The sequence below is a fragment of the Macaca thibetana genome, chromosome 18 (assembly GCF_024542745.1).
Source record: "Macaca thibetana thibetana isolate TM-01 chromosome 18, ASM2454274v1, whole genome shotgun sequence".
Taxonomy (NCBI): Eukaryota; Metazoa; Chordata; class Mammalia; order Primates; family Cercopithecidae; genus Macaca; species Macaca thibetana.
The window spans coordinates 48,618,636-48,645,117 of NC_065595.1; the positions used below are offsets into that span (position 1 = coordinate 48,618,636).

General features: G+C 37.9%; 1 protein-coding gene across 2 annotated transcripts in view; it reads right to left on the bottom strand.

The window, feature by feature from the left end:
• Positions 1 to 530: 530 nt before the first annotated feature.
• The window catches only part of RNF138 (ring finger protein 138), a 40,449-nt gene continuing 14,497 nt past the window's right edge, over positions 531 to 26,482 (bottom strand). For both annotated transcript variants that reach the window (XM_050768280.1, XM_050768278.1), the window contains 6 exons: positions 20,809 to 20,974; positions 18,876 to 18,991; positions 8,892 to 8,948; positions 7,640 to 7,751; positions 5,383 to 5,490; positions 531 to 2,872 (listed from right to left, as the gene is read on the bottom strand). In XM_050768280.1, the coding sequence (XP_050624237.1) occupies positions 2,804 to 2,872; positions 5,383 to 5,490; positions 7,640 to 7,751; positions 8,892 to 8,948; positions 18,876 to 18,991; positions 20,809 to 20,946 (600 nt within the window). In that variant the 5' untranslated portion in view covers positions 20,947 to 20,974 and the 3' untranslated portion in view covers positions 531 to 2,803. The remainder of the gene's footprint in view (positions 2,873 to 5,382; positions 5,491 to 7,639; positions 7,752 to 8,891; positions 8,949 to 18,875; positions 18,992 to 20,808; positions 20,975 to 26,482) is intronic.

Here is a 26,482-nt window from a genome sequence, read left to right on the forward strand (position 1 = left end):
GTCTATTATGAGTTTTATGTGTATTTACATGTTTTCTGGGTCACACCTTTTCTACATAGTATGATAAAAAATCACACTTCTACAAGGGGTTTGAGTAGCAGCTGTAAGGGGTTTCTGTAGAAGTTATGATGTATTGAAGATCGTAATTAATACTTACCAAGCAGCCCATAGGTATATGACATTGTATTTGGCAATGCAGTCTTATAATCCTGATACCTTACTTAAAAGTAGTATCTCCATATAAAAGTATTTATTAAGCAATGAACAATCTTTCTGCCTAGCTGCTAACAGGGCTTGAAGATCTTGCTCCATGGACACTTCATAAAATTGCTTTATAAGGTGATTAACAATTTGAAATGGATAAAATAGGTTTATAAAGTTAAATCTGACATATAGCACCAGCATGTGGTAGCTTTTTCTTATCCACGTTTTTAAATGCAAAATAATGGGTTATCTCCTAAATGTCTTTCAGGGTGAATTATGAGAGTTAAATGTTTGCCTCCAGACAAAATTTTAATTAGACACACAAGTAGGAGAAAACCACTTTTAATTGAAAAATAAAGCAATACATCTCAAATAAGGCTCTGTTCAACAACAAAACTGTAATTTGTTGAAATAGCTTTCCTAAGTGGTACTGTGAAATTTAGGTATTGGGAGTATCAATACAGTTTCCCTCTTTTAATCCTGACTCAGCTATAATATTAAAAATAAAAACTTTTCCCCATAAATTTAATTTCCATAAATTAAATCTGTAAAGTCTATCCCTATTCACTGACAAAAAGAAGGGAAATTTTAAACAATCATTTTCATACTGAGAAATTCTCAGATAAAAGCAAATAGTATTTTCCTTATGAAAAAGCTGGTATGTGAGACACACAAGACTATCAATGATATTTAACTCATTCACAAAACTTTAAAACACAATTCCATCAAGATGACCTCTACTACAATTTTCCTTTAAAGAAGTTCCCAAATCCCAGAATGGTTTAACTTGACATATTGGATGTATTAAACTTTGAAAGAAACTATGAAAGTTACTGCTTTAAACTGGAAAAAACTATGGTCAAAAGTCTCTTAAAAAAGAGCTGTTTTTTAAATTACACCCATGTAACTGCAGAGAAAATGCTCAAGCACATACATAGTAAACATCACTCTTTAAAATGACAGAACAAAGGCATATGTTCATTAAGATGTATGGCTTTTTTTGTGGTTATTACAATCCATAAATAAAGTCTTTACTGTTTGACTGAAAAAGGTTTTTACAAAACTCCACTTCCAAAATTAACATTTTTATTAAATCAAGTTAAAAAAACGTTCAGTGTAGAAAAGTCAACAAGGGTTTTAACAAAACCAAAATATACCTTTTTATACAATATATGTATATATTAGCAGCAAACTACTTCTGAGATTCTCTTTTATGTTTAGTTATTTTAAAGAAAGCATAAACAATGTATATTAGTATGGAATGTCAGCGAATCCATTCTTAGTCCTTTATTCTGTGATTTGGGCCTTCTACAAAATACTTTATGATTTTCACTAATGAATACTAAGAACAAACCCAATTTTGACTAAAAAGTAGTGAAACAGTGGTTGGTAGAATCTTTCTCATTGTATCACGGTCACACATTATATTTGAGAATAACAAATGAGCACCATATACACAGGTAATTGTGTGTGTGTGTAAACTCAATTTTTAAGGTGTAATAGCAGCCAACTAGATCACTTAGCACTGTGACTATCACTTTTTAATTTGGTGATATACAAAATTTTAACAAATCAGATAAACACTTCAACCCCCTATTGCTTGTCCATTTAAAAAATCCTTAATAGAAATTCTATATATAACCTGACAAACTGCATACATACATACGTGTGTGTATATATACACACAAAAGTATATGTATATATACATATACATCTTTAGCTTTGAATAAATTTCTAAACTGAGATGAAGTCAAACCTCTCATTTACATCTTCTAGAATACAATATCACCAACTGAAAGTTTCTAATAAGAGTTTCAACTTAGTTAATCAGAAATACTGGCTACTGAAAATTCTGAGGCCAAAGAGCTGTTATTCAGCTTAGTATATTCCAGGCTTACAAATCAGTCAAATACTGAAATTACCAAATGCCCATGAAAGAAATAAATTTTTCTCTTTGTATTTCCTTCTAATAACAAAAAGAAAGTATCTTTACAACAAGCTTTCACTTTTTAAAGAACTAAAATTATTACAGAAATCTCACTAGTCTTCAAAAATAGCAAATGTTATATAAATACAATTTTCTTATAGTTGAATTTTTCAGCTAGAATCTGCATTTTAAAAATTTCCTTTGGATTATTCCATTTAGCACTTCAAGTTTCTATTCTGCAACTCTAATAACTGGCTCAGATTTGTTAGGTTATATCAATCACATCGTTCAAAATTTGATACTGTGTGTTAAATGTGTACAATAATAAAGTAAATGGGAGGAATGCACCAAATTCCAAAAGCAACATAATAATGAAAAATTCAAGAATATTTAATATTACAAAAAGATAAAGTACAACAGGGATTCTCTTTTACCATTACATTAGTGAAACATCTTTTTTATGCTTTTAAAGCTCATGTCATAACTTTCATTTTTTAACTTATCAAGAGGATGAAGTTTTTAGAAGCCCCACCTTTATTTTCAATAAAAAACTAAAATGACTGAATTACTTTTATTAATATACACATCAAGTTACTGAAACGGTGACTTCATGTAGTTTCCCCCTTAAAGATGGCACTTGCAGGTACAAAGATGCAGAGATGTCTACAGCCTTCAGATGTTTACTTGAAAAGATTCTTCAACAGCAGTTTGATATTGGGTTTCTTCATCTAGCTGAAGATTCTAAAAACAGTAACAACATTCATGTCAACAGGAAAAACATACTCAACTACTCAATACTTTGCCTAATACATTAGACATCTTGATACACATTACACACACTCAGGACAGTTATGTACAACATATATAACGGTATCTTTTAAGATACAAGATTTGAATACCTAAACTTTAATAAAAACTTAAGTTCAGTTGTAAAACAGAGAGATCAGCACAGAACAAAATCTGAGTTTTATAATGCCTTATAAGTCATTAATAAAAAACGTGGTTAATTGTAAAGCTGGGTAAGCATGCGCCTGTAGTTGCAGCTATTCAGGAGGCTGAGGCAGAAGGTAAGTTTGAGCCTATAAGTTTCAGGCCAGCCTGGGCAACACAGGGAGACTGTCTCTTTAAAAAATAAAAATAAAAAATGAAAAACACGGGCCGGGCGCGGTGGCTGAAGCCTGTAATCCCAGCACTTTGGGAGGCCGAGACGGGCGGATCACAAGGTCAGGAGATCGAGACCATCCTGGCTAACATGGTGAAACCCCGTCTCTACTAAAAAATACAAAAAACTAGCCGGGCGAGGTGGCGGGCGCCTGTAGTCCCAGCTACTCCGGAGGCTGAGGCAGGAGAATGGCGTGAACCCGGGAGGCGGAGCTTGCAGTGAGCTGAGACCCGGCCACTGCACTCCAGCCTGGGCGACAGAGCGAGACTCCGTCTCAAAAAAAAAAAAAAAAAAAATGAAAAACACAACTGAAGTTAATCATAACACACAATCATAAATATTTTTTGATTTATGAATGTTTTGAAAATTTCATCTCTAGAAAATAATGCCAAATATCTGACAGTAAACTGATTTTAAGAAAACAAGCATTTATTGAATTATAAGTTGAGTAAGAATTTTTTTTTTTCCGGGAGTTTGGCTCTGTCACTCAGGCTGGAGTGCAGTGGTGCAATCTTGGCTCACCACAACCTCCACCTCCTGGGCTCAAGCAATTCTTATGCCTCAGCCTCCCAAGTAGCTGGGATTACAGGTACACACCATCACACCCACCTAATTTTTGTATCTTTAGTAGAGACAGGGTTTCGCCATGTTGGTCAGGCTGGTTTTGAACTCCCGACCTCTGGTGATCCACCTGCCTCAGCCTCCCAAAGTAATGGGATTACGGGCATGAGCCATCATGCCCAGCTGAGTAATAAATTCTTAACCATCACATGAAGTCTACAGCTTATTCAATCAGTTATAAAACTACTCCTTAATTTTAAAAATTACATTTGCTATATTTGCTATCAATTTTATGCCCTATGAGTTTTGCTTTAAAATTAAGGCCTCTATTTGACAATGTGAAATAATTAGATTATTGACTTTTCTTGTCTTTTTTTTTTTTTTAATACAGAATCTCGCTTTGTCATCCAGGCTGGAGTGCAGTGGCATGATCTCTGCTCGCTGCAAGCTCCGCCTCCTGGGTTCATCCCATTCTCCTGCCTCAGCCTCCTGAGTAGCTGGGACTACAGGCACCCGCCACTACACCCGGCTAATTTTTTGTATTTTTAGTAGAGACCGGGTTTCACCGTATTAGTAAGGATGGTCTTGATCTCCTGACCTTGTGATCCGCCCACCTCTGCCTCCCAAAGTGCTGGGATTACAGGTGTGAGCCACCGCGCCCTGCCTAGATTACCTACTTTTCTATGGCAAGGTAAAACAACTTGACAATTAGATCAAAAGTGGTTCACAAATTTTTGTATTTCTAAATACATTACAATCTTTCTTACAATGAGAATTTAATAATAATCTAGAATCAACACTGGAAGGCAGACAAAAATGTAGATTTTGTTCATGTCACTGTGCTTACCTAAACTGGAAAACAAATAGCCATTCTTTGTCAGGGCTAATTTTAAATAAAGTTTTGATTAAACTGAAGTTGAATAAAATGCAATTTAACAATTAATAAAACAGGTATTCACCTAATTTTAAAAGTATATCACACATATTTAGATGTAGAAATTAATCCATTTTGCTCTATGAATTCATTTTTACATTATATAACTTCTCTTACACTCTTAGTCTCTTTGTAACCTAGCTTTGCCTGATAACTAAGCTCCCTCATTTTAAAAAGGATGTGTCTTACATGCTTGTTAGATGTGAGAAATCTAAGATTTCTAGCATAATACAAGCAACTTATATGACATGAGAAATATATCCTCCATATGTTGTACCAATTTTACTTCTCTTGTAGGTACAATTTTCCCTTAAATCTACACAGAGTTTTCATGTAAATCCTCATTTTGCTAATCTGGGTGCTTGCTGTTCCTCTATTAATTCTCTTTAGTACAGGAGGTAGAGAATAAACTCCATTTTTACCATTTCTACAAGCTAAAGTTCACCAATATTATTAAAAACCTAAGAACTTGCTCTAAATCCATCCAGTAAGATACAACAGCTTGCTACAAAATTTAAGTCTAGATTTTTTTAAAAAGTTATTTTAACTTGAATATTTAAACAGTACTTTTTTAATCTTGAAGAATTCACTTACCACAAATTCTCCATAATCAAACTGATGTCTCTGATTTAGATGACTAACAAAATTTCTGGTAATCTGGCTAGGATCTCCCCAAGGAAGAGACACACAAATAGGACATGTCTATAAGAAACGGATTGTTTTAAACAAAAATTAATAAAAACAATGAAATATTATACAATTATTGAGACTATTAAAATAGCACAGGGATATGTAACCAAAAATATCTACGTGAGAAGCATTTTTAAAGGCCAAGTTCCATGACTAGATCATTTCCCAATTAATTACCTTAGATAAATGACATTAATCTAACACAGTAAGAATATCATTCTATTCCTTAAATCTCTTATTACACAAATGTTTCAACAGAAACAGCACATCTAGCTTTTAATAATACCAACTGTAATAGTTATCACTAACTGGTTGCCTGCAACATACCCAATATATTATCTCATTTGATCTATACAATAATCATATAATTAGTATTAGTTTTATTTCATTTGTAAGTAAAATAAAAATGAAGTAAACTGGAAAATTTACTTTAAATTGTATCCTTAGTTTTTCTTTTCTTTTTTTAAACTAGAGACACGGTCTCGCTGTTGTCCAGGCTGGGTCTCAAACTCCTGGGCTCAAGCAATCCTCCTGCCTTGGCCTCCCATAGTGCTGGGATTAAAGGCGTATGCCACCACACCCAGCCATATCCTTACATTTAAATGAAGTACATCTTAAAAAGTGAATGGAGGCCGGGCGCGGTGGCTCAAGCCTGTAATCCCAGCACTTTGGGAGGCCGAGGCGGGTGGATCACGAGGTCAGGAGATCGAGACTATCCTGGTTAACATGGTGAAACCCCGTCTCTACTAAAAATACAAAAAACTAGCCAGGCGTGGTGGCGGGCGCCTGTAGTCTCAGCTACTTGGGAGGCTGAGGCGGGAGAATGGCGTGAACCCGGGAGGCGGAGCTTGCAGTGAGCCGAGATCATGCCACTGCACTCCAGCCTGGGAGACACAGCGAGACTCCGTCTCAAAAAAAAAAAAAAAAAAAAAAAAAGTGAATGGATAACATAATTGTAATAACACAAAAAAAACCTTCAGTAATTAAACTCTAGTCAAAGTTTATGATACATCGAATATTATGCAGAAATGAATAAAAATTTGGTAATCCAATATAAAACTAAGTAAAATCTTAAATATGAGCGAGATTTCCTGGAATTTCTTTGGCACTGTATTTGTCTAAGCATAACTGAACCCATTCTAATAAGCAAAGTAGGTAGTACACCTTCTTAGGTGGTATGTGAGAGCTTAAGATCATCCCTCAATGGTTATTGAAGGATATTCTTTTTATTTTATTTTTAAATAGACAGGGTCTCACTATGTTGCCCAGGCTAGTCTCGAACTCTTGGGCTCAAGCAATCCTCCCCTCTTGGCCTCCCAAAGTGCTAAATTACAGGCATGAGCCACCGTGCCCGGTCCTGAAGCATATTCTTTCACAACTCTTCCTAGCATACTCAATAAAACAACTTAGAAATATCTACAATTCTTATTGATAACATTTTCCTTCCTCTTCTTTCTGAAGACAGTATTTATATATCCAAATGTTCAGCTGAAAGGGAAATATCTCTCCCAGCTCAGTTTCTCCTGTTCCATTCACAGCTGAAATAACCTACCTGTGAAACACTTCTAGGATCATTGTATGCTGGAATCCTGAATTCTGCTCTATCTCCCTCACTATCAAAAAGCTCTCACCATTTTCTTACATACTCTCAAAATGTCATAAAAAATATGTAGGCATCAAATAGAAAGTCTAAGTCTTTTCTTTCCTTGCTTTATGCATTCACATACTATATTCTGCAAGAAAACAATAAAAAGACCTGCTGACTTTATTCTTACTTATAGGTATTTTCACCTATAGCAATCTACCTGACTAGATCTACTTGTCTGCCATCTACAGAGCAAGTAGTAACTGAGGCCTCAATGGACAGGTTGTGCTACTGCGCAGGAATGAGTTCCCAGTTCATCTTTCATTACTTCACTCTTCTCCAGACTGCTATATTACCTCACACTATGCATCTCCCTTTTTATAATGAGAGTTACTGCAATTTTAAATATCTCATTTTGCTTCACAGTCATCAATCCTTTGTTGACAAAAATCTACCTTACTGATAAAGCCCCAACCAAATATAAATCAACTACTTTCCCTCGTATACATAAAGTGAAATAAATAGAACAGCACGTTTTATTCTAAGCAGAAGACTGTCTTAAACATATGTACTTACCACAGGAACTATCTGAAATAGGTGATTACTGTTACAGTGATCCAGTAAACGCTGTCTGGTAAAATTTGATTCTTGACACAGGGGACACTTAAAAGTAGGATGACCAGAAGAACTATAAAACAATTTTAAACGAAACATACTTACTTCAAAATCATAACATAAAAATAATGCTCTCCTATTTTTTGAGGAATCACTACACATTTTTTAAAAAGTTATAATTTTTAGACTATTCAAAGATTCTCTCATTTTGAACATGTTTTCAGGAAATGATGCATTACAGAGGTTCCCAATCTCAGTTTACAGTACTTTTAGTGTCCTCAGTAAATTTTTTCATGGTGTCTCTAGGTCAAAACAAAAACAAAACCAAAAACCTAGCTGGCTCCATTTATTGCGTAGTTAGGTCCAAACTTAATTGTAGTCGTTTGTGTGATGCCAATAGCTGTCATTGTATGTCCCTTGAAAATTTTTAATATTCTGTAGTATTCCACATTTTGCAAACCTTATATCTAGGAACTTAAAACTTGTAAAAGACTTCCATCAATATTGTATCTCTAATAAATATCAGGCCCTAGGAATTCAACATCCAAAATTCAAAGGAAAAGCAAAAAAAGCACTGATCATGAGAATGAAATACTCGAAAACATTCTAAGGGCCAAGCATCACTGAGTTTTAATACTTCTGAATTTCAGGAAGGGACAGTTCAACATGGACAACTTTACCTGAATAATGTGTGGAAGAAACCTGACCACAGTGAAAGAGAATAGCTAAACTCTTCTAACCTAATGTGATTCTTAAAAGCAGTAACTGCATTTTCTATTTCTAAACTGCTAACTTCAAACACTATGCCTAATGATTTAACTGAATTTTTAAAGTTTAATTTACAGCCAGGCACGGTGGCTCATGCCTGTAATCCCAGCACTTTGGGAGCCCGAGGTAGGTGGATTATCTGAGGTCAGGAGTTCGAGACCAGCCTGGCCAACATGGTAAAACCCTGTCTCTACTAAAAATACAAAAATTAGCCAGGCGTGGTGGTAGGCGCCTGTAATACCAGATACTCAGGAGGCTGAGGCAGGAGAATCACTTGAACCTGGGAGGCGCAGGTTGCAGTGAGCCAAGATCACACCACTGCTCCAGCCTGGGCAAACAAAGCGAGACTCTGTCTCAAAAAAAAAAAAAGTTTAATGTAAAAAGCTATTTGATAAAGTAATAAATATATTATTTGCTAAAGTGGCAGGATTTTTCAAAAGCTTACCTTGTATTCTCTTGGTAAGTTTCTGTGTTATCAGATGTGGATGTTTCACTCCTATTGCTTAAGAAGCACAGGGGGAAAAAGTTAGTACCTCAAAGTTATGAAAACACATTAAAGGTTCATTATCTTGAACCATTAATGAAGAAGACTAGTCTGAATTTGTTTTAAAATTCTGAACTTCAATACTCCTTTTTCCTATTGAGTCTCAAATGGTTCTGAACTATGAAATAATTACAATATTAATTACTTTTAAATAAATTGACTGCTTACTAGATTCTTATTCATGTTCTTTAAAATTAACTTATGCACAGTTACAGAAGTATGGAGAATTTTGCAGAATTACCTTAAATCCCATTCCTCTACCTTTACCTAGACTAGTAAGCTTTTAAATGCTAGGGTAGACTCAAGAATTTGTGAACTTTTTTACTTGAAACTAGGACGTGGTATAAGGTTATGCCCTCCAAAGTGGAGTAATTTAAGAAAATATGTAAATGTTCATTATGTTTGTATTTTATTTCCAAAAAGGAAAGAAACCAGGCTTCACTAACATTTAATATATAGAACAACTTGACATCTCTACTTTTACCATATGCCAAAGAGTCATGTGTCATATGGAATATCAGAGGAATCCTGAGGGAAGAGTAAGTATTCCATACAGGGACTGTCACTTGTGTGCTACGGAATTTGATCAATGTGGTCAATTTTTATTTATTTATTTATTTTTTGAGATGGAGTCTCAATCTGTCGCCGAGGCTGGAGTGCAGTGGTGCAATCCTGGCTCACTGCAACCTCCGCCTCCTGGGTTCGAGCAATTCTTCTGCCTCAGCCTCCCAAGTAGCTGGGATTACAGGCGTGAGCCACCACGACTGGCTAATTTTTGTATTTTCAGTAGAGATGGGGTTTTGCCATGTTGGCCAGGCTGGTCTTGAACTCCTGAGCTCAGGTGATCCACCCACCCCAGCCTCCCAAACTGCTGGGATTACAGGCGTGAGCCACCACGCCCAGCCCAACGTGGTCAATTTTATAAAAGCAAATGTCTTTCAACAGTAGAAATCTTCACACAGTAATAAGATAGGTAGTGGCTAAGAAAAAATTGTACAACACAGGTTGGTTCTATATCTCAATGCCAAAGTTTAAAAAGTTGAACTTAAACTGGTTATTCATTTTTCCTTTATAAAAAGACAAGGAGTACTATATCATCTACCTAGCAGCTGATCTTTCTTTTCTGTTTACTTTCATAATAAATGTATACACAACAATGTGTACACAGTGAAAAAGCACCATTCCAATGACAGTTCACTTCTGTGAAGATAACCATGTTATGTCTCCACACATAGCCCAAGCAAGCAAGCAAACTTCACTGTTAAAATACATAACCTGGCTGGGCGCGGCAGCTCACGCCTGTAATCCCAGCACTTTGGGAGGCCAAGGTGGCGGATCACAAGGTCAGGAGATCGAGACCATCCTGGCTAACACGGTGAAACCCTGTCTCTACTAAAAATACAAAAAAATTAGCCAGGCGTGGCGGCGGGTGCCTGTAGTCCCAGCTGCTGGGGAGGCTGAGGTAGGAGAATGGCATGAACCCAGGAGGCGGAGCTTGCAGTGAGTCGAGATCCCGCCACTGCACTCCAGCCTGGGCAACAGAGCAAGACTCCATCTCAAAAAAAAAAAAAAAAAAAAAAAAAAACAACCCAGGCTGGGCACAGTGGCTCACACCTGTAATCCCAGCACTTTGGGAGGCCGAGGCGGGCGGATCACAAAGTCAGGAGTTCGAGACTAGCCTAGCCAACATGGTGAAACCCCGTCTCTACTAAAAACAAAAATTAGCCGGGCATGTAATCCCAGCTACTTGGGAGGCTGAGGCAGAATTGCTTGAAACCAGAAGGCAGAGGTTGTAGTGAGCTGAGATCGTGCCACTGCACTCCAGCCTGGGCAACAAGAGCAAAACTCTGTCTGAAAAGAAAGTACATAACCCAAATAGACAAACTACTATTTGCACCTTTCTGGAACTAAAAACTTGCTCTTCAAAATAAAGTCAAATTATGGAGAGTGCATTTATTAAGGGAGTGTTATATGATTTTGTTACCAAAAACAGCATGTGTCACCAATTAAACAACTCATATCTATACATTTAAAATTGGTAGATTTTTTCTAACCAGCTTAAAAATCTTCCAAATTAACATAATCAATAGGTTTTAAATGTGCCCTTTAAAAATACTATAACAACTTCTAATTGGTTTATAGAACTATAACTTCATTGGGGAAGATGCAAATTTCATCAACAGTCCTTTTTATATTTAGAAAATAGGCTTAAAATTTTGGGGCTTTTTTTTTTTTTTTTTTTTTTGAGATGGAGTTTCACTCTTCTTGCCCGGGCTGGAATGCAGTGGCACAATCGTGGCTCACTGCAACCTCCGTCTCCCGGGTTCAAGTGATTCTCCTGCCTCAGCGTCCTGAGAAGTTGGCATTACCGGCATGCACGACCACACCCAGCTCGTTTTGTATTTTTAGTAGAGACAGTTTCTCCACATTGGTCAGGCTGGTCTCGAACTCCCGACCTCAGGAGATCTGCCTGCCTTGGCCTCCCAAAGTGCTGAGATTATAAGCGTGAGCTACCACACACAGCCAGGATTGAAAATTTTTATTTTATCCTATGGCATACATTTTCCATTTGGATCTACTTTTTTTTTTTTTTTTTGAGACAGTCTTGCTCTGTCTCCCAGGCTGGAGTGCAGTAGCGCAATCTCGGCTCATTGCAAACTCCTCCTCCTGGGTTCAAGTGATTCTCATGCCTTGGCCTCCCGAGTAGCTGGGTCTACCGGCACATGCCACCATGCCTGGCTAATTTTTGTATTTTTAGTAGAGCCAGGGTTTTACATGTTGTCCCAGCTGGTCCTGACCTCAAGTGATCCACCCACCTCGATCTCCCAAAGTGCAGGGATTACAGGCGTGAGCCACCGCACCCAGCCAGTACTATGCATAGCTTTAAATAAACAAACACTGGGGGTACATACTCAATTATTTTACTGATAGGGTAATGCAATCACAAAACTTCTGATTTAAAGCATTTAATATCAAAGTTAATACCCTTTTTAAACATGTTCTCCTTTCTATCTACCATTGTAACTTCAATTTTTCCATTATTACTATCATTATCATCATTCTAGTTCTTAGTCATCCTTGTTTCATGCCTGGCCTGTTGTATTCATCATGCCTGCTCATCCTTGTATCATGCCTGCTCATTTAGCTCAGAATAGGTTCAACAATAGAAAATCAATTACTGACAGTAAATTATTATTTTTTAAAAATTATATGATTTTATCAGATACAGAAACACCAATAAAATTCAATCTCCATAATAAAACAAAAACAAAAATTTATTTTCCCATAGTTATGTCTGTTGCTTTTAAATTTAATGTTCTATATCTCACTTGGTTTACTGCATTTAATAGGATCTCTATCCAATGTTAAAGAGTAAGCAAAATGCTTTTTAAAAATATAAATGCCTAGACTCCAGATATCAGAATATCTGGAACTCTAGCCAGATGTATATATGTTTTTAATTTCATATATTACTCTGATTTGAGTAAAACTATTTAATGGGGAAATCTTAAATTCAGGGTAATACTGACATGGAGCAGATAAACTGTAAAACTAAAAGATCTATGCTAAAAAACTATAGTAAATATTATACTTATTTGTAAAATTATAGGTGTATTCCCACTAAAATCAGGAACAAGAAAAAGGTGCGTGCTATTTAACACTGAATAGAAAACCTACTCAATGCAATAAATCAAGTATTATCTAGAACAGTAGGTTTAAAAGGAGCAGACAAAACTGTAGGAAAATATGATTTTCTATATAATAAATGTAAAAGAATCAACAGATAGATTTTAAGAACTACCAGATTAGAACTATTACAACTAATAAATCATCAAAGTTGCTGAAAACAAGATTAACATAAAAATCAATTGATATTTCTACTCTCTAGTAATAACTAATTAGATTATCAAACAGGGAAAAAAGGGCTCATTTTTATAGCAACAAAAACTATAAGGTTTTACTAGAAAAAGATATAAAACATTTACTCATGTTCTAAATGAACTGTTAATGCATTTTTTTTAAATGAGAAAGAGGCTGGGCGCAGTGGCTCACTCCTGTAATCCCAGCACTTTGGGAGGCTAAGGCAGGTGGATCACCTGAGGCCAGGAGGCCAAGACCAGCTTGGCCAACATGGCGAAACTCTGTACCAAAAATACAAAAATTAGCCAGGCGTGGTAGTGCATGCCTGTAGTCCCCGTTACTCGGGAGTCTGAGGCAGAAGAATCACTTGAACCCAGCGGCGGAGGTTGTAGTGAGCTGAGATAGCACCACTGCACTCCAGTCTGAGAGAGAGAGTGAGACTATGTCTCAAAAAAAATAAAAATAATAAATAAAATAAAATGAGAAAGAGGCCAGGCACCACAGTGGCTCATGCCTGTGATCTCAACACTTTGGGAGGCTAAGGCAGGAGGACTGTTTGATCCCCAGAGTTTGAGATCGGTCTGGGCAACACAGACCCTGCTTCAATAAAATAAATAATAAAATAAGAGAGGTCATATTTCTAGAGGAATGAAAAATGGATCACCTCCTACTGCCACCCCTCTACCCCCGGAAAAAACACCAGAATGCAGAGATGTGTAGAACAGAAGTGGCATTATAAATCAGTAGACAAAGAACCGGCTCCTCAATGAATGGTACCAAAACAAATGGTTTATCACATAGGGAAAATTTTTCCTACCTCACATTATACATCTCAAATAAATGTGAAAAGCTCAGCTTTTAAAGTTTAAGAAGAAAATATCTTTTATAACCTTGATGTAGAAAAAATTTCTCAAGCATGATATAAAAAGAAAATTAAAGAATATACATATACATGTAAATACAAGTGCTGTAATCCCAGCACTTTGGGAGTATAATACATGTAAATACTTTTCTATGTCAAAAGACACCATACAAAACCAGCCAAAGACTAAACAAAGATATCTGCAATGCATGTAACAAAGGATTTTTTTTTTCTTTTTTTGAGACAGAGTCTCGCTCTGTTGCCCAGGCTGGAGTGTACTGACACGATCCCAGCTCACTGCAACCTCGGCCTCCCAGGTTCAAGCAATTCTCCTGCCTCAGCCTCCTGAGTAGCTGGGATTACAGGTGCACATCACCACGCCCAGCTAATTTTTGTATTTTTAGTAGAGACAAGGTTTCACCATGTTGGCCAGGCTGGTCTCAAACTTCTGACCTAGTGATCTGCCCACCTCGGCCTCCCAAAGTGCTGGGATCACAGGCGGGAACCACCGCGCCAGCATTATCATTATTTTTTGAGAAAGAGTCTTGCCCTATCTCCCAGGCTGGAATGCAGTGGCCAGATCTCGGATCACTGCAACCTCTGCCTCCCGGGTTTAAGCAATTCTCCTGCCTCAGCTTCCTGAGTAGTTGGGACTACAGTTGTGTGTCACCACACTTGGCTAATTTTTAGTAGAGACAAGGTTTCACCATGTTGGCCAGGCTGGTCTTGAACTCCTGACCTCAGGTGATCTGCCCACCTCAGCCTCCCAAAGCTGGGATTACAGGCATAAGCCACTGCACCCAGCCATAACAAAAGATTATTATCCAGAATATATGAAGAATACCTATAAACAAGAAAAAGAACATTTTAATACTATGCCAGATTTCTTCATAGTTATTTAGCCACTTAAAATATTAAACAATCTGGAGAGAAATTTATTAGGAAAAATAAAAGACTGCTGGCAATTTTCCTTTTTTAGTTTTTGTGAAGAGCTGTATTTGAAATAAACTGTATGAGCCTACTGATACCCAGTTATTAATGTTTACAAAGAGTCAAGATTAGTAGGAACAGTCTGAAAACAGACCAAATGATTTCCAAGGAAGATAAAATTGAAATGTCTTCTGTATCTTAATGATTACATTCATCTTCCCTCCTCCTCCCCACCTCCTGTGGTTAAAGAAAACAAAAATATATAACCTTATGTTAGAAGCAGAATTTTGTTATAAAATAGGAATGGCCTTAGTAAAATTAGCACTGCTATCTAATTATTATGGGAAACTACCCCACACCAATGCAAGAATTTTACTAAAACATCCTCCAATATTTACTAATTTATAGTAAACAGTACTACTCTGAATGATATGAATGAAAATGGCATAGATTATTTTAGATGGCTCAACTGGAAGTTATAGCTTACAGTTAGATATATGGAAAAAATAATGTCTGTTTTACTGATTCCTGTATATTCAATAACATGTGGAGTGTGTCCAGCACTTCAGAAGGTATAATAAACAGTATGAATTTGTGAAATGATCTATGAATTTATTTTGCAATTTTTTTTTCTACTCAGATAATGCCACTTTAAGAATTTCCATAGCCATGCTCTATTCAGCTGTCTTCTTCAGGTTCTGGTATCTATTTCCTCCTCTCTCCTGCTTTCAGCAGACCCAGAGCACACCATTATTCCTTGTGGCTTCCTATACCCTACTTATATAGTATACCTAATATACTATTCTTTGAAAATAGTCCCTTTACTAAATTCTCCTCAAACTGCATAATTAGAGCCCACCGTTTCCTGCTCAGACCATGAGTATACCATGGATCACATCTTATTTTTCCTACCATTAAAACAAACAAACAAAAAATTTCTGGCTGGGCACGGTGGTTCATGCCTGTAATCCCAACACTTTGGGAGGCCAAGGCAGGTAGATCAATCACCTGAGGTCAGGAGTTTGAGACCAGCCTGGCCAACATGGTGAAACCTCATCTCTACAAAAAATGCAAAAATTAATTAGTTGGGAGTGGTCGTGGGCACCTGTAATCCCAGCTACTTGGGAGGCTTAGGCAGGAGAATCACTTGAACCTGGGAGGTGGATGTTGCAGTGAGCTGAGATTGCGTCATTGCACTCCAGCCTGGGCAACAAGAGCAAAACTCTGTCTACAAATAAATAAATTAAAAATAAAAAAAATAAACATTTCTGGCTGGGCATGGTGGCTCACACCTGTAATCCCAGCACTTTGAGAAGCCAAGGCAGGTGGATCGCCTGAGGTCAGGAGTTCGAGACCAGCGTGAGCAACAAATTGAGAACCCCAGCTCAATTTGTTTAACACCAAAAACTCCCCGCCCCCCAAAAAATCAAAAATTAGATGGACGTGGTGGCATGCGCCTATGGCCCTAGCTACATGGGAGACTGAGGCAGAAGGATTGCTTGAGCTCAGGAGGTTGAGGCTACAGTGAGCCATGTTCACGCCATTGCATTCCAGCCTGGATGACAGAGCAAGACCCTGTCTAAAAACAAAACAGAACAAACAAAATAAATTTAAAAATTAAAAAAAAAAACACTTTTCCTTCCTTTGCCAATTTTCTTACTGACTAAAAATCCATATGCAAACTCAGTTATTCCATTGCAATCAGAACTCTGCATAGGATATAGAAATAAATAAGACTAAAAAGCTCATTCTAGGTGAGGAGACAGGCTGAAATAAATAAATAAATACAACAGTTCTACCAAGAAGAAGAAATTCTAGAGTTCAGGAAGAATTTTACTGAGTAGCTAATACTTGGTCTAAGTCTTCAAGGAGAAGAAAAAAGTCGACCAGCTGGCAAAATGCAGGTTGGGATATTACTGGTAAAAGTGTGGAGGTGAGGGAGTGATAATGATGATGATGAGGAAGAAATAACATTTTTCAAGCAAAGTACCATTCAAGTTTCTTTACCTGTATTAACTCATTTATTAACTTCAACCCAATGAGGTCCTAATATCATCATCGCCTCTCATACCTTTCCTTAAACAGATGAGACAACTGTGGCAGTTTCTTGCCAGTGTAATACAATTAGTAAGTGACATCTGAAATTTGAACCCAGCACTCTGGGTGCAAGCCTACATTTTTAACCACAGTCATATTGTTTTTCAAGAATGGCAAAGATACGGAACAAATAATTCAACATGGCTAAGGCATGTGATGCAATGATGGATAACCAAGAAAGAGGCTATAAAAAGAGAGGAAAGGGCCAGATCAGAAAGGCTTTGGAATAAGGAATTTTGTCGTGTGTGTGTGTGTGTGTGTGTGTGTGTGTGTGTGTGTGTGTGTTTTAGACGGAGTCTGACTCTGTCACCCAGGCTAGGTTTCCTAGGTTCAAGTGATTCTCCTGCCTCAGCCTCCCAAGTAGCTGGGAATATAGGCACGTGCCACCACGCCTGGCTAATTTTTGTATTTTTAGTAGAGACAAGGTTTCACTATATTGTCCAGGCTGGTCTTGAACACCTGACCTCAAGTGATCTGCCCACCGTGGCCTCCCAAAGTGCTGGGATTACAGGTGTGAGCCACCGCGCCCAGCTGGAATTTTGTCTTTTATACTTCATTAATATTACTTTGGCAACAGAATGCAACACAGATTAGAGGATAACTACCAACTAAAAGGCTATTATCATAGTTCGAGTGAGAGATGATGAGGGCCTGAGCTAGGGAAGTGACAAGATAAAAGTATAGATGAGGAATATTGCTATTAGGAATCAAGTGTCTATGACCAAGTGGATCTAAGAAGTAAGGGGGAAGAAGGCCTGTCTCCTGACAAGAAAATTTGGTCATTAAAAGCAGTGATTATAGTCATGTACACTAAGAACTTTACTGAAAGCTGGGGATATGCTCAACAAGACAAACACCATCCCCTCACACAAGAACAGTCTACTGGGTAAAAAAGCAGATAGGAAATTACAATAAAGTAGAAGTACAACAATAAGAAAAACATAGAAATGAAGAAACCCAGAAGGACTAAACAAAACTACAAGAGCAACAAATTTCCACCAAATTTCCTTGACACTAACAAATCAAGTAAAATGAGAACCTGAAAAGATTTTTCAGACTAGGCAATCAGAAAATTACTACAGATCTTTACCAGACAATCACTAAAGATCTTTACCAGAAATTTCAACTGAGTAGGGAAGATGCCCAATGTAGTATGATCAACATGAAGTGCTCACGGGCGCTTAAGTTACTAAAAATTAGCAATATGTAAAATGAAAAGCCACTAAAATAAAATCTTACAGACTGCTTAACATACTGCCTCCTGGGAACCTTTCTATAATAGTGGCAATATTGTCTTTCCTTACACAGTTATGTGTGTGCTTACTACTGAAGTTTTCAAAATTAACAATGCATTGTTATAGGGATACATGCATGGGTGATGATACATAAAGAAAATCAAAGGAATGAATAATCCAAATAAGAGGATAGTGGTTGCATCTAGGAGTATACAGTTCAAATGGGGCAGGAGTTCACATAGACATTCTAAAGTTCTGAAAAATGTCCTATTTCTTGACCTGGGTTAATAGGTAACTGGATGTTTATCATTATTTTTTTAAACCACAAGTGCATTTTGGCCATTTTTCTGTGTAAAATACATTTCATAAAAATGTTTAATGTACATAAATCTGAAATAAGATACAAATCAATCCAAATCTAGTTGTTTAAAAGAAATGAGACTCAAATAGAACTGCATTGCACCTGGTTTCACTTTTACATGACATTTTAGAATAAAAATTTCAAACTCTAAGTCTATCCCTTAGATAGCAAAGAAAAAATAGGCTGTAGTTTGCAAATACATTACTGAAAAGATTTTTCTATAGTTTTTCAAATCACTTCAGTTGCAAAATCAGTAAGAGAAAAATCTCCAACTGATTTTTTACTCAAAAATGAAAATTCTTAGAATGATTTTAAATAACATAAGCTTAAGTTCATGAAGTTCATCTCCCAGATGAGATCTTACATGTGCCAAACAGATTTTGAAGGCAAATGCTGTAGTTCTGATACTTGGCAATTCACTTTAAAAACACATGTGTACATACACGCACATATCACCCCAAATACCTTATCATATAGTTCCCAAAACAATTTCCATTTCAATTATGAAAATTCTGTATTTAGGAATAAGTATTGCTTACCTGTTCCCTACTGAATCTTGAGAGATCTGAAAGTTTGGAATGATAGAAGAAACACCATATTCATCCTGATACTTCTTACAAGATTTGTAATGATGTCTCATGCGATAGAATTTAATCTGTAAATTATTAAAATGTGACTTTTAATTTAAAATAGAACTCATAAGATTTGAGATAGTGTCAAAAAGAGGGAAAAAAACTAAATACTCCTTTTAAACACGAGTTGTATTTTTTTTAAGTAAATGATTTCATCCTTAAGTAGGAGTTAAAAATAGATAATACATTTCTGTTCATTAAATGAAGAGATGGAGAAGAGTCCATCTGTCCATAAATTCACTGCAAAAAATAGCAAATAACTTCACACTTGAAAAGATACTACTAGTAGTAGACAAAAAAATTAAAAGCACTAAGAGGATGCCAGATGCTATTGGGCATGTCTTCTTATTTAACTTCTGCAGCCTGGCAGAGTTAGAAAGCAGTTTTAAAAAATTAAGTTCCTAGCTGGGTGCGGTGGCTCACACTTGTAATCCCAGCCCTTTGGGAGGCTGGGGCGGTGGACTGCTTGAGTTCAGGGGTTCGAGACCAGCCTGAGCAACATTGTAAAACCCCGTTTATAAAAAAAATACAAAAATTAGCCAGGTGTAATCTCAGCTACCTGAGGGGCTGAGGCAGGAGGATTGCTTAAAGCCTGGGAAGTCAAAGCTGCAGTGAGCCAAGACTGTGCCACTGTACTCCAGCCTGGGTGACAAAGTGAGACCTTGTCTCCAAAAAAAGAAAAAAAAATTAAGTTCCCAGGAATACTTGGAACATTTTTCAGTTTCTCACTGAGAGGAATAGCCAGAATCCCTCAAGTGTGTTTTCTAGCTTCAATTCATTGCCCTGTCAAACACTTCCTTCAAAAAGATGGAAAAGCAGATCTGACTTGTGTGAATGCATGAAATAGCAACCAGTTTTGCTCTGAATTCATTAGCTATTAGAAAAAATGTCGGTGATAAATCTATAGACACATGGATATACTCAAAGCCTAACCACCCCTCACTATTTTATTCCTTCTCCAAATGCTAGAACAATAAAATCCAGATTAGAGAATTAATGCTGGTTATTTGTTAACACCTGATTTTCCTACATGTTCCTTAAAATTAACCAAATATGTTGTGATTTCTTTTTTTTTTCTAACAGTTTTGTTCTTGTTGCCCAGTGTGGAGTGCAATGGCACAATCTCAGCTCACCACAACCTCCACCTCCTGGGTTCAAACAATTCTGCCTCAGCCTCCCAAGTAGCTGGGATTATAGGCATGCACCACCACACCAGCTGATATTTGTATTTTTAGTAGAGATAGGGTTTCACCACGTTGGTCAGGGTGGTCTCGAACTCCTGACCTCAGGTCATCTACCCACCTTGGCCTCCCAAAGTGCTGGGATTATAGGCGTAAGCCACCATGCCCGCAGCTTGTGATTTCTTAAATACATAAATATATAAGTAAAGTGAGCAGCTAGAGAGTTCCTTAACTACATAAATCTATGTGCCCAAACTAGTAACATGTCTATGTGCAAAGCTGCAATAATGATGCTACCATGAGAAAAACTTAAGGGTTGAATTTGTACCAGAATGAGGTTTAAATGAGCTAAATGCCAGTTTGCTAATTTAGTTACTTTAAGTAAGTAATCAATGAGAAACTACTTTTAGAAAAATGCCATGCTAAATATCATGAAATTCAGTGATTTTTTTTTTCAGTGTCATTTCTCAGTAAGTTTATAATCTAGTAAGATCTATGACCACAGCTTTTTTTGGCCTTTTCTATCCAATTCCCAGTCTAAATATCTTTCATCTTTTAAAAAAAAACAAACAAAAAAAGCAGCAACCAAGAAAATTCAAACAAGAATTTCAGAGTAGAAACTTGGCTTCCAAAGAAGAGATATGTCACATTTACTCTACCTGTTTTGCACAGCATCTGCAGCTACCAGAAAACTTCCGCATTATATTTTCAAGGTCTAAGGCCCGTTCAGGACATGCTCTCTCTCTTCTAGTCACATTTCCACGACACAGGGGACAATGTGCTCCGCTTTCCCTCATTGCAGTCAGGAAACATTTTCTACAGAAGCTAAACCAAACATTATGACACATTAATTACAGAAAAAAATTACTCTTTTCATCTCTATAAATACAAACAAGTGATTATAAATATGTATTCAAATTAAATAAGCTACTCATATGCACATAAATCTCAGAAGTTTAAGAACTGTATATGTAGTTATCAGAGAGTAAGACTGATAACTGGACTAGATGGTAAGGTTTTAAAAATTACACTCAAGTCTTCTTTACAACTTCCTAACACAGTATATGATGAATAAATATTAATGCTACATATTAATAATATTACTAGAGGAAACATGGTACAAAGGAAGAACTGGATCCTGGCTCTGCCATTTAGTAGCTGTGTAATCTTAGGCCAACAAATTAACCCACAATGGATCTCCATTTCCCCCCCTTACAAAATAAAAGGATGAATGACATAAGCTTTTGTCTCAAACTGATGTATTTGTGACATGTTGTTCCACAAGACATAAACAGGTCTACTACAAAAGAGCACACAAATGATTTGGGAAGTTCTAGAATAAAGTTAATAGGTTTTACCCAAAGTTAGGTGTTACCCAAAGTTATCTGCGTGTTAATAGGTGTTACTCAAAGTTATCTGGTCAGGAAATAGGAAAATTTCCCAAACTGTGCAATGGAATGTAATTTGAGAAATATTTAAGAATACTTCCGGCTTTAAACATTTATAACCAACTTTCTAATTAGAATCAAACTAAAATCTTTTTATCTTCTCTAGCCCTACCAAATACCTTATTTGATCATTTTGCTTTCAAGAGAACCAGTTAAATTACAGACATATATATCTGGGATCTAGAATATATATACATTTAATCCAATCTTCTATAAATATATATGAATATTCCTCATAACAAAAGTTGAGGGGAAATGGTGCAGTAACAGATCACATAACCTGAGTTTCCTAACCATGTAGCACCTTTTTTTTTTTTTTTTTTTGAGACGGAGTCTAGCTCTGTCGCCCAGGCTGGAGTGCAGTGGCCGGATCTCAGCTCACTGCAAGCTCCGCCTCCCGGGTTTACGCCATTCTCCTACCTCAGCCTCCCGAGTAGCTGGGACTACAGGTGCCCGCCACCTTGCCCGGCTAGTTTTTTTGTATTTTTTAGTAGAGACGAGGTTTCACCGGGTTAGCCAGGATGGTCTCAGTCTCCTTACCTCGTGATCCGCCCGTCTTGGCCTCCCAAAGTGCTGGGATTACAGGCTTGAGCCACCGCGCCTGGCCAATGTAGCACTTTTAAACAAGTCAGTTTTCCCCTATAAAATCCGTTTCCTCAGTCATGAAATATTAAAAGTATCTACAATTGACTGGGCTGTTCAGAGGATTAAAATAGATAACACATATAAAATGCTTAACACAGTATTTGTGATAGTCAGGAAAGTGCTCAACAAATGGTAGCTAACATTAAAACAGCACTAGAAGTCATTACCAATTAATACTACAAACCAAAACATTAGGCAGGGTGCAGTGGCTCATGCCTATAATCCCAGTGCTTTGGGAGGTCAAGGCTGGAGGATGGCTTGAGGCAAGGAGTTGAAGACTAGCCTGGGCAACATAGCAAGACACTATCTCTACAAAAATTAAAAATAAAAAAAATTAGCTGGCTATGATAGCATGCACGTCCAGTCCCAGCTACTCAGGAGGCTGAGGCGAAGGATCACTTGAGCACAGGAGGTTGAAGCTGTAGTGAGCTATGAAAGTGCCACCGCATTCCAGCCTGGGTGACAGAGCAATACTGTCCCTCAAAACACAATAACAATTAAATATATTTACCATAGCCAGAAACCAAAATAACGCAAAGTAAACAAGATGCCAGTTTTCACTTGTCAAACTAAAAACTAATTTTATTTATTTATCTTTACTTTTTTGAGACAGAGCTTTGCTCTGTCGCCCAGGCTAGAGTGCACTGATGCAATCTCGGTTCACTACAACCTCCGCCTGCAGGGCTCAAGTAATTTTCCTGCCTCAGCCTCCCCAGTAGGTGGGACTACAGGCACACACCACTGCGATGGCTAATTTTTGTACTTTTTGTAGAGATGGGATTTCGCCAGTTGCCCAGGTTAGTCTTGAACTCCTGAGTTCAAGTGATCCAGCCGTCTCGGCCTCCCAAAGTGTTGGGATTACAGGCGTGAGCCATGGTGCCCAGCAAAACTAGTTTTAAATATAGTAAAAGTAACCAAATCTGGGCACAGCAGCATGTACCTGTAGTCTTAGCCACTTGGGAGGCTGAGGTGGGAGGGTTTCTTGAGCCAATGAGTTCAAGGCCCACCTGGGTAACACAGCATGACCCTATCTCTAAAAAAATAGTAATAATAAAACAATGGCCAGGCACAGTGGCTCACACCTGTAATCCTGCACTTTGAGAGGCTAGCGCAGCAAATGGCTTAATCTCACAAGACCAGCCTGAGCAACATGGCGAAACCCCATCTCTACTAGCCTGGCATGGTGGCGCATGCCTGTAGTCCCAGCTACTCGGGAGGCTGAGGTAAGAGGATCACTTGAGCCTGGGAGGCGGAGGTTGCAGTGAGCCAAGATTGTGCCACTGCACTTCAGCCTGAGCGACAGAGTGAGACCTTGTTTCAAAAAAAAAAAGAAAGGAAAAAGACAAAAATGAAAAAGGTAGGAAATACCAAGTGTTAGGGAGGATATGAACCAAACTCACATTGGATGCTATGGGAGTATAAATTTATACAACCATTTGGAAAACTGGGTGGCAATATCCATTAGAGCCCATAAATTCCACTCTGAAATATATACCCATCAAACCTATATACATAAAACCATGGGCAGTGGCTTATGCCTATAATCCCAGCACTTTGGGAGGCCAAGGCGGGAGGATTACTGGAGGCCAGGAGTTTGAGGCCAGACTGGACAACATAATGAGATTCTGCTCCTATAAAAAATTTAAAAATAAAAATAAAAAATTAGCTGGGCATGGTGGTGCATGCCTGTAGTCCTACCTACTTGAGAGACTAAGGAGGATTGCTTGAGCCCAGGGGGTCAAGGCTGCAGTGAGCTATGATCACTCCATTACACTCCTGCCTGAGCAAAAGTGAGACCCTGCATTTATTTGAAAACAAAAATTACATATATAATCAGAAATAATTTGCTAGAAAGTTCTTAGCCACACTATTTATAATAGCCCCAAACTGAAAACTATACATAGGTCTGCCAACAGAAGAATGCATAACTAATTATGGTATATTCACAAAATGAAAACTACAATATGATGTATTGAGAATGAAAATGTTACAGCTATAAGCAACAACATGAACATAATGATAAAATGTTGAGTTAAGCCAGATATAAAAGAGTACAAACTGCATGATTCTATTTTTAGAATCTACAAAAAGCAGTTCAACTATTTAAAGGTCAGAATAATGGTATCCTGAAGGAGGTGGGATATGTTCCCTTGGTGAAGGGAACATTAAGGGAGTTTCTGGGATGCTAATGTTCTGTTGCTTGACATAGGTGCTGAATGGTTGCTTGATATGGGTGTACTCAATTTGCGAAAATTCACTGAGATGGACATTTGTGATAGGGACACGTTTCTGTATGCATTTTATACTTAAATAAAAAATATTTGGCCAGGCATGGTGGCAAATGCCTGTAATCCCAGCACTTTGGGGAGCCGAGGCGGGTGGATCACCTGAAGTCAGGAGTTCAAGACCAGCTTGGCCAACATGGCAAAACTCTATCTACACTAAAAATACAAAAATCAGCCAAGTGTGGTGGAGGGTGCCTGTAATCCCAGCTACTCAGGAGGCTGAGGCAGGAGATTCACTTGTACCTGGGAGGCGGAGGCTGCAGTGAACCGAGATCACGCCACTGCCCTCCACTCTGGGCAACAGAGCGGGACTCTGTCTCAAAAAAAAGAAAAGGAGTACCCCTTACACAAGGGGAGTTATATTAAAACTGTTATAAAAATAACTAAATAAGACCGGGAGCAGTGGCTCACGCCTGTAATCCCAGCACTTTGGGAGGCCGAGGCGGGTGGATCACAAGGTCAGGAGTTTGAGACTAGCCTGGCCAACATGGTGAAACCCCTCTTGACTAATGATACAAAAAATTAGCCAGGCGTGGTGGCGCACGCCTGTAAGCCAGCTGCTTGGGAGGCTGAGACAGGAGAATCATTTGAATCTGGGAGGCAGAGGTTGCAGTAAGCTGAGATCATACCATTGCACTCCAGCCTGGGTGACAGGGTGAGACTGTCTCAAAAACAAAACAAAACAAAAAACAAACAAAAAACTAAATTAAGATTATCTTCTAACTGGCCTTAAAAAAAACCCTAAAATTTAAAAAAGAATGAATTACTAGAAAAAAAAGAAAGTGGGCCAGGTGCAGTGGATCACACCTGTAATCCCAGCACTTTGGGAGGCTGAGGAGGGCGGATTGCTTGAGCTCAGGAGTTTGAGACCAGCCTGGCCAACATGGTGAAACCCCGTCTCTACTAAAATACAAAAATACAAAAAAAATTAGCCAGGCATGGCGGCGTGCACCTGTAGTCCCAGCTACTCGGGAGGCTGAGGCAGGAGAATTGCTTAAACCCAGAAGGCAGAGGTTGCAGTGAGCCGAGATCACGCCACTGCACTCCAGCCTGGGTGACAGTGCGAGACTCCATCTCCAAAAAAAGAAAAAGAAAAAAAGGAAAGTGAATTTAACTAGAGACAGTTAACACATTAGAGCCCTAATCCAGTGGCCCAACAGCCACAGAAGACAGACAGAGAAAATTATGTTTAAAGAAACAAAAGGAGAAAGTGAGAGTGTGAGGGGAATTTCCAGAGCTAAAAAATATGTCAGCAGAATAGAGACAAGTGAATGACCTGTACAATAAATTTAAGAGTCACAACCAGATAGATTACTGGAAAAAATTTCAAATAATAATTTTTCGGCCAAGCGCGGTGGCTCACGCCTGTAATCATAGCACCTTGGGAGGCCGAGGTGGGTGGATCACGAGGTCAAGAGATCAAGACCATCCTGGCTAACACGGTGAAACCCTGTCTCTACTAAAAATACAAAAAAATTAGCCGGGTGTGGTGGAGGGTGCCTGAAGTCCCAGCTACTCAGGAGGCTGAGGCAGGAGAATGGCATGAACCCGGGAGGTGGAGCTTGCAGTGAGCCAAGATTGCACCAGTGCACTCCAGCCTGGGTGATAGAGACTCCATCTCAAAATAAATAAATAAATAAAAATTAAAAAATAATTTTTCAACTTCTAATATCTTCCACAGAGGAAGTAAAAATAGATCACCTACTAAGGAAAGAGAATCAGATTAGCATTAAACTCATGAGCAATAACAAATGACAAAACAATAGAATGATGTGTTCAAAGTTCTGAGGAGAAATGATTTATAACCTAGAACTGCATCTTCTGGATACTAAATCATTTAGTATCACTTAAGGCATTTCTGATATAATGTAACATATGAAACACTGAAAAACTTTGCATTCTGCATACCTGCACACTGAAACTTATAGGGCTTATGGAAAAAAATGGTTGGAATA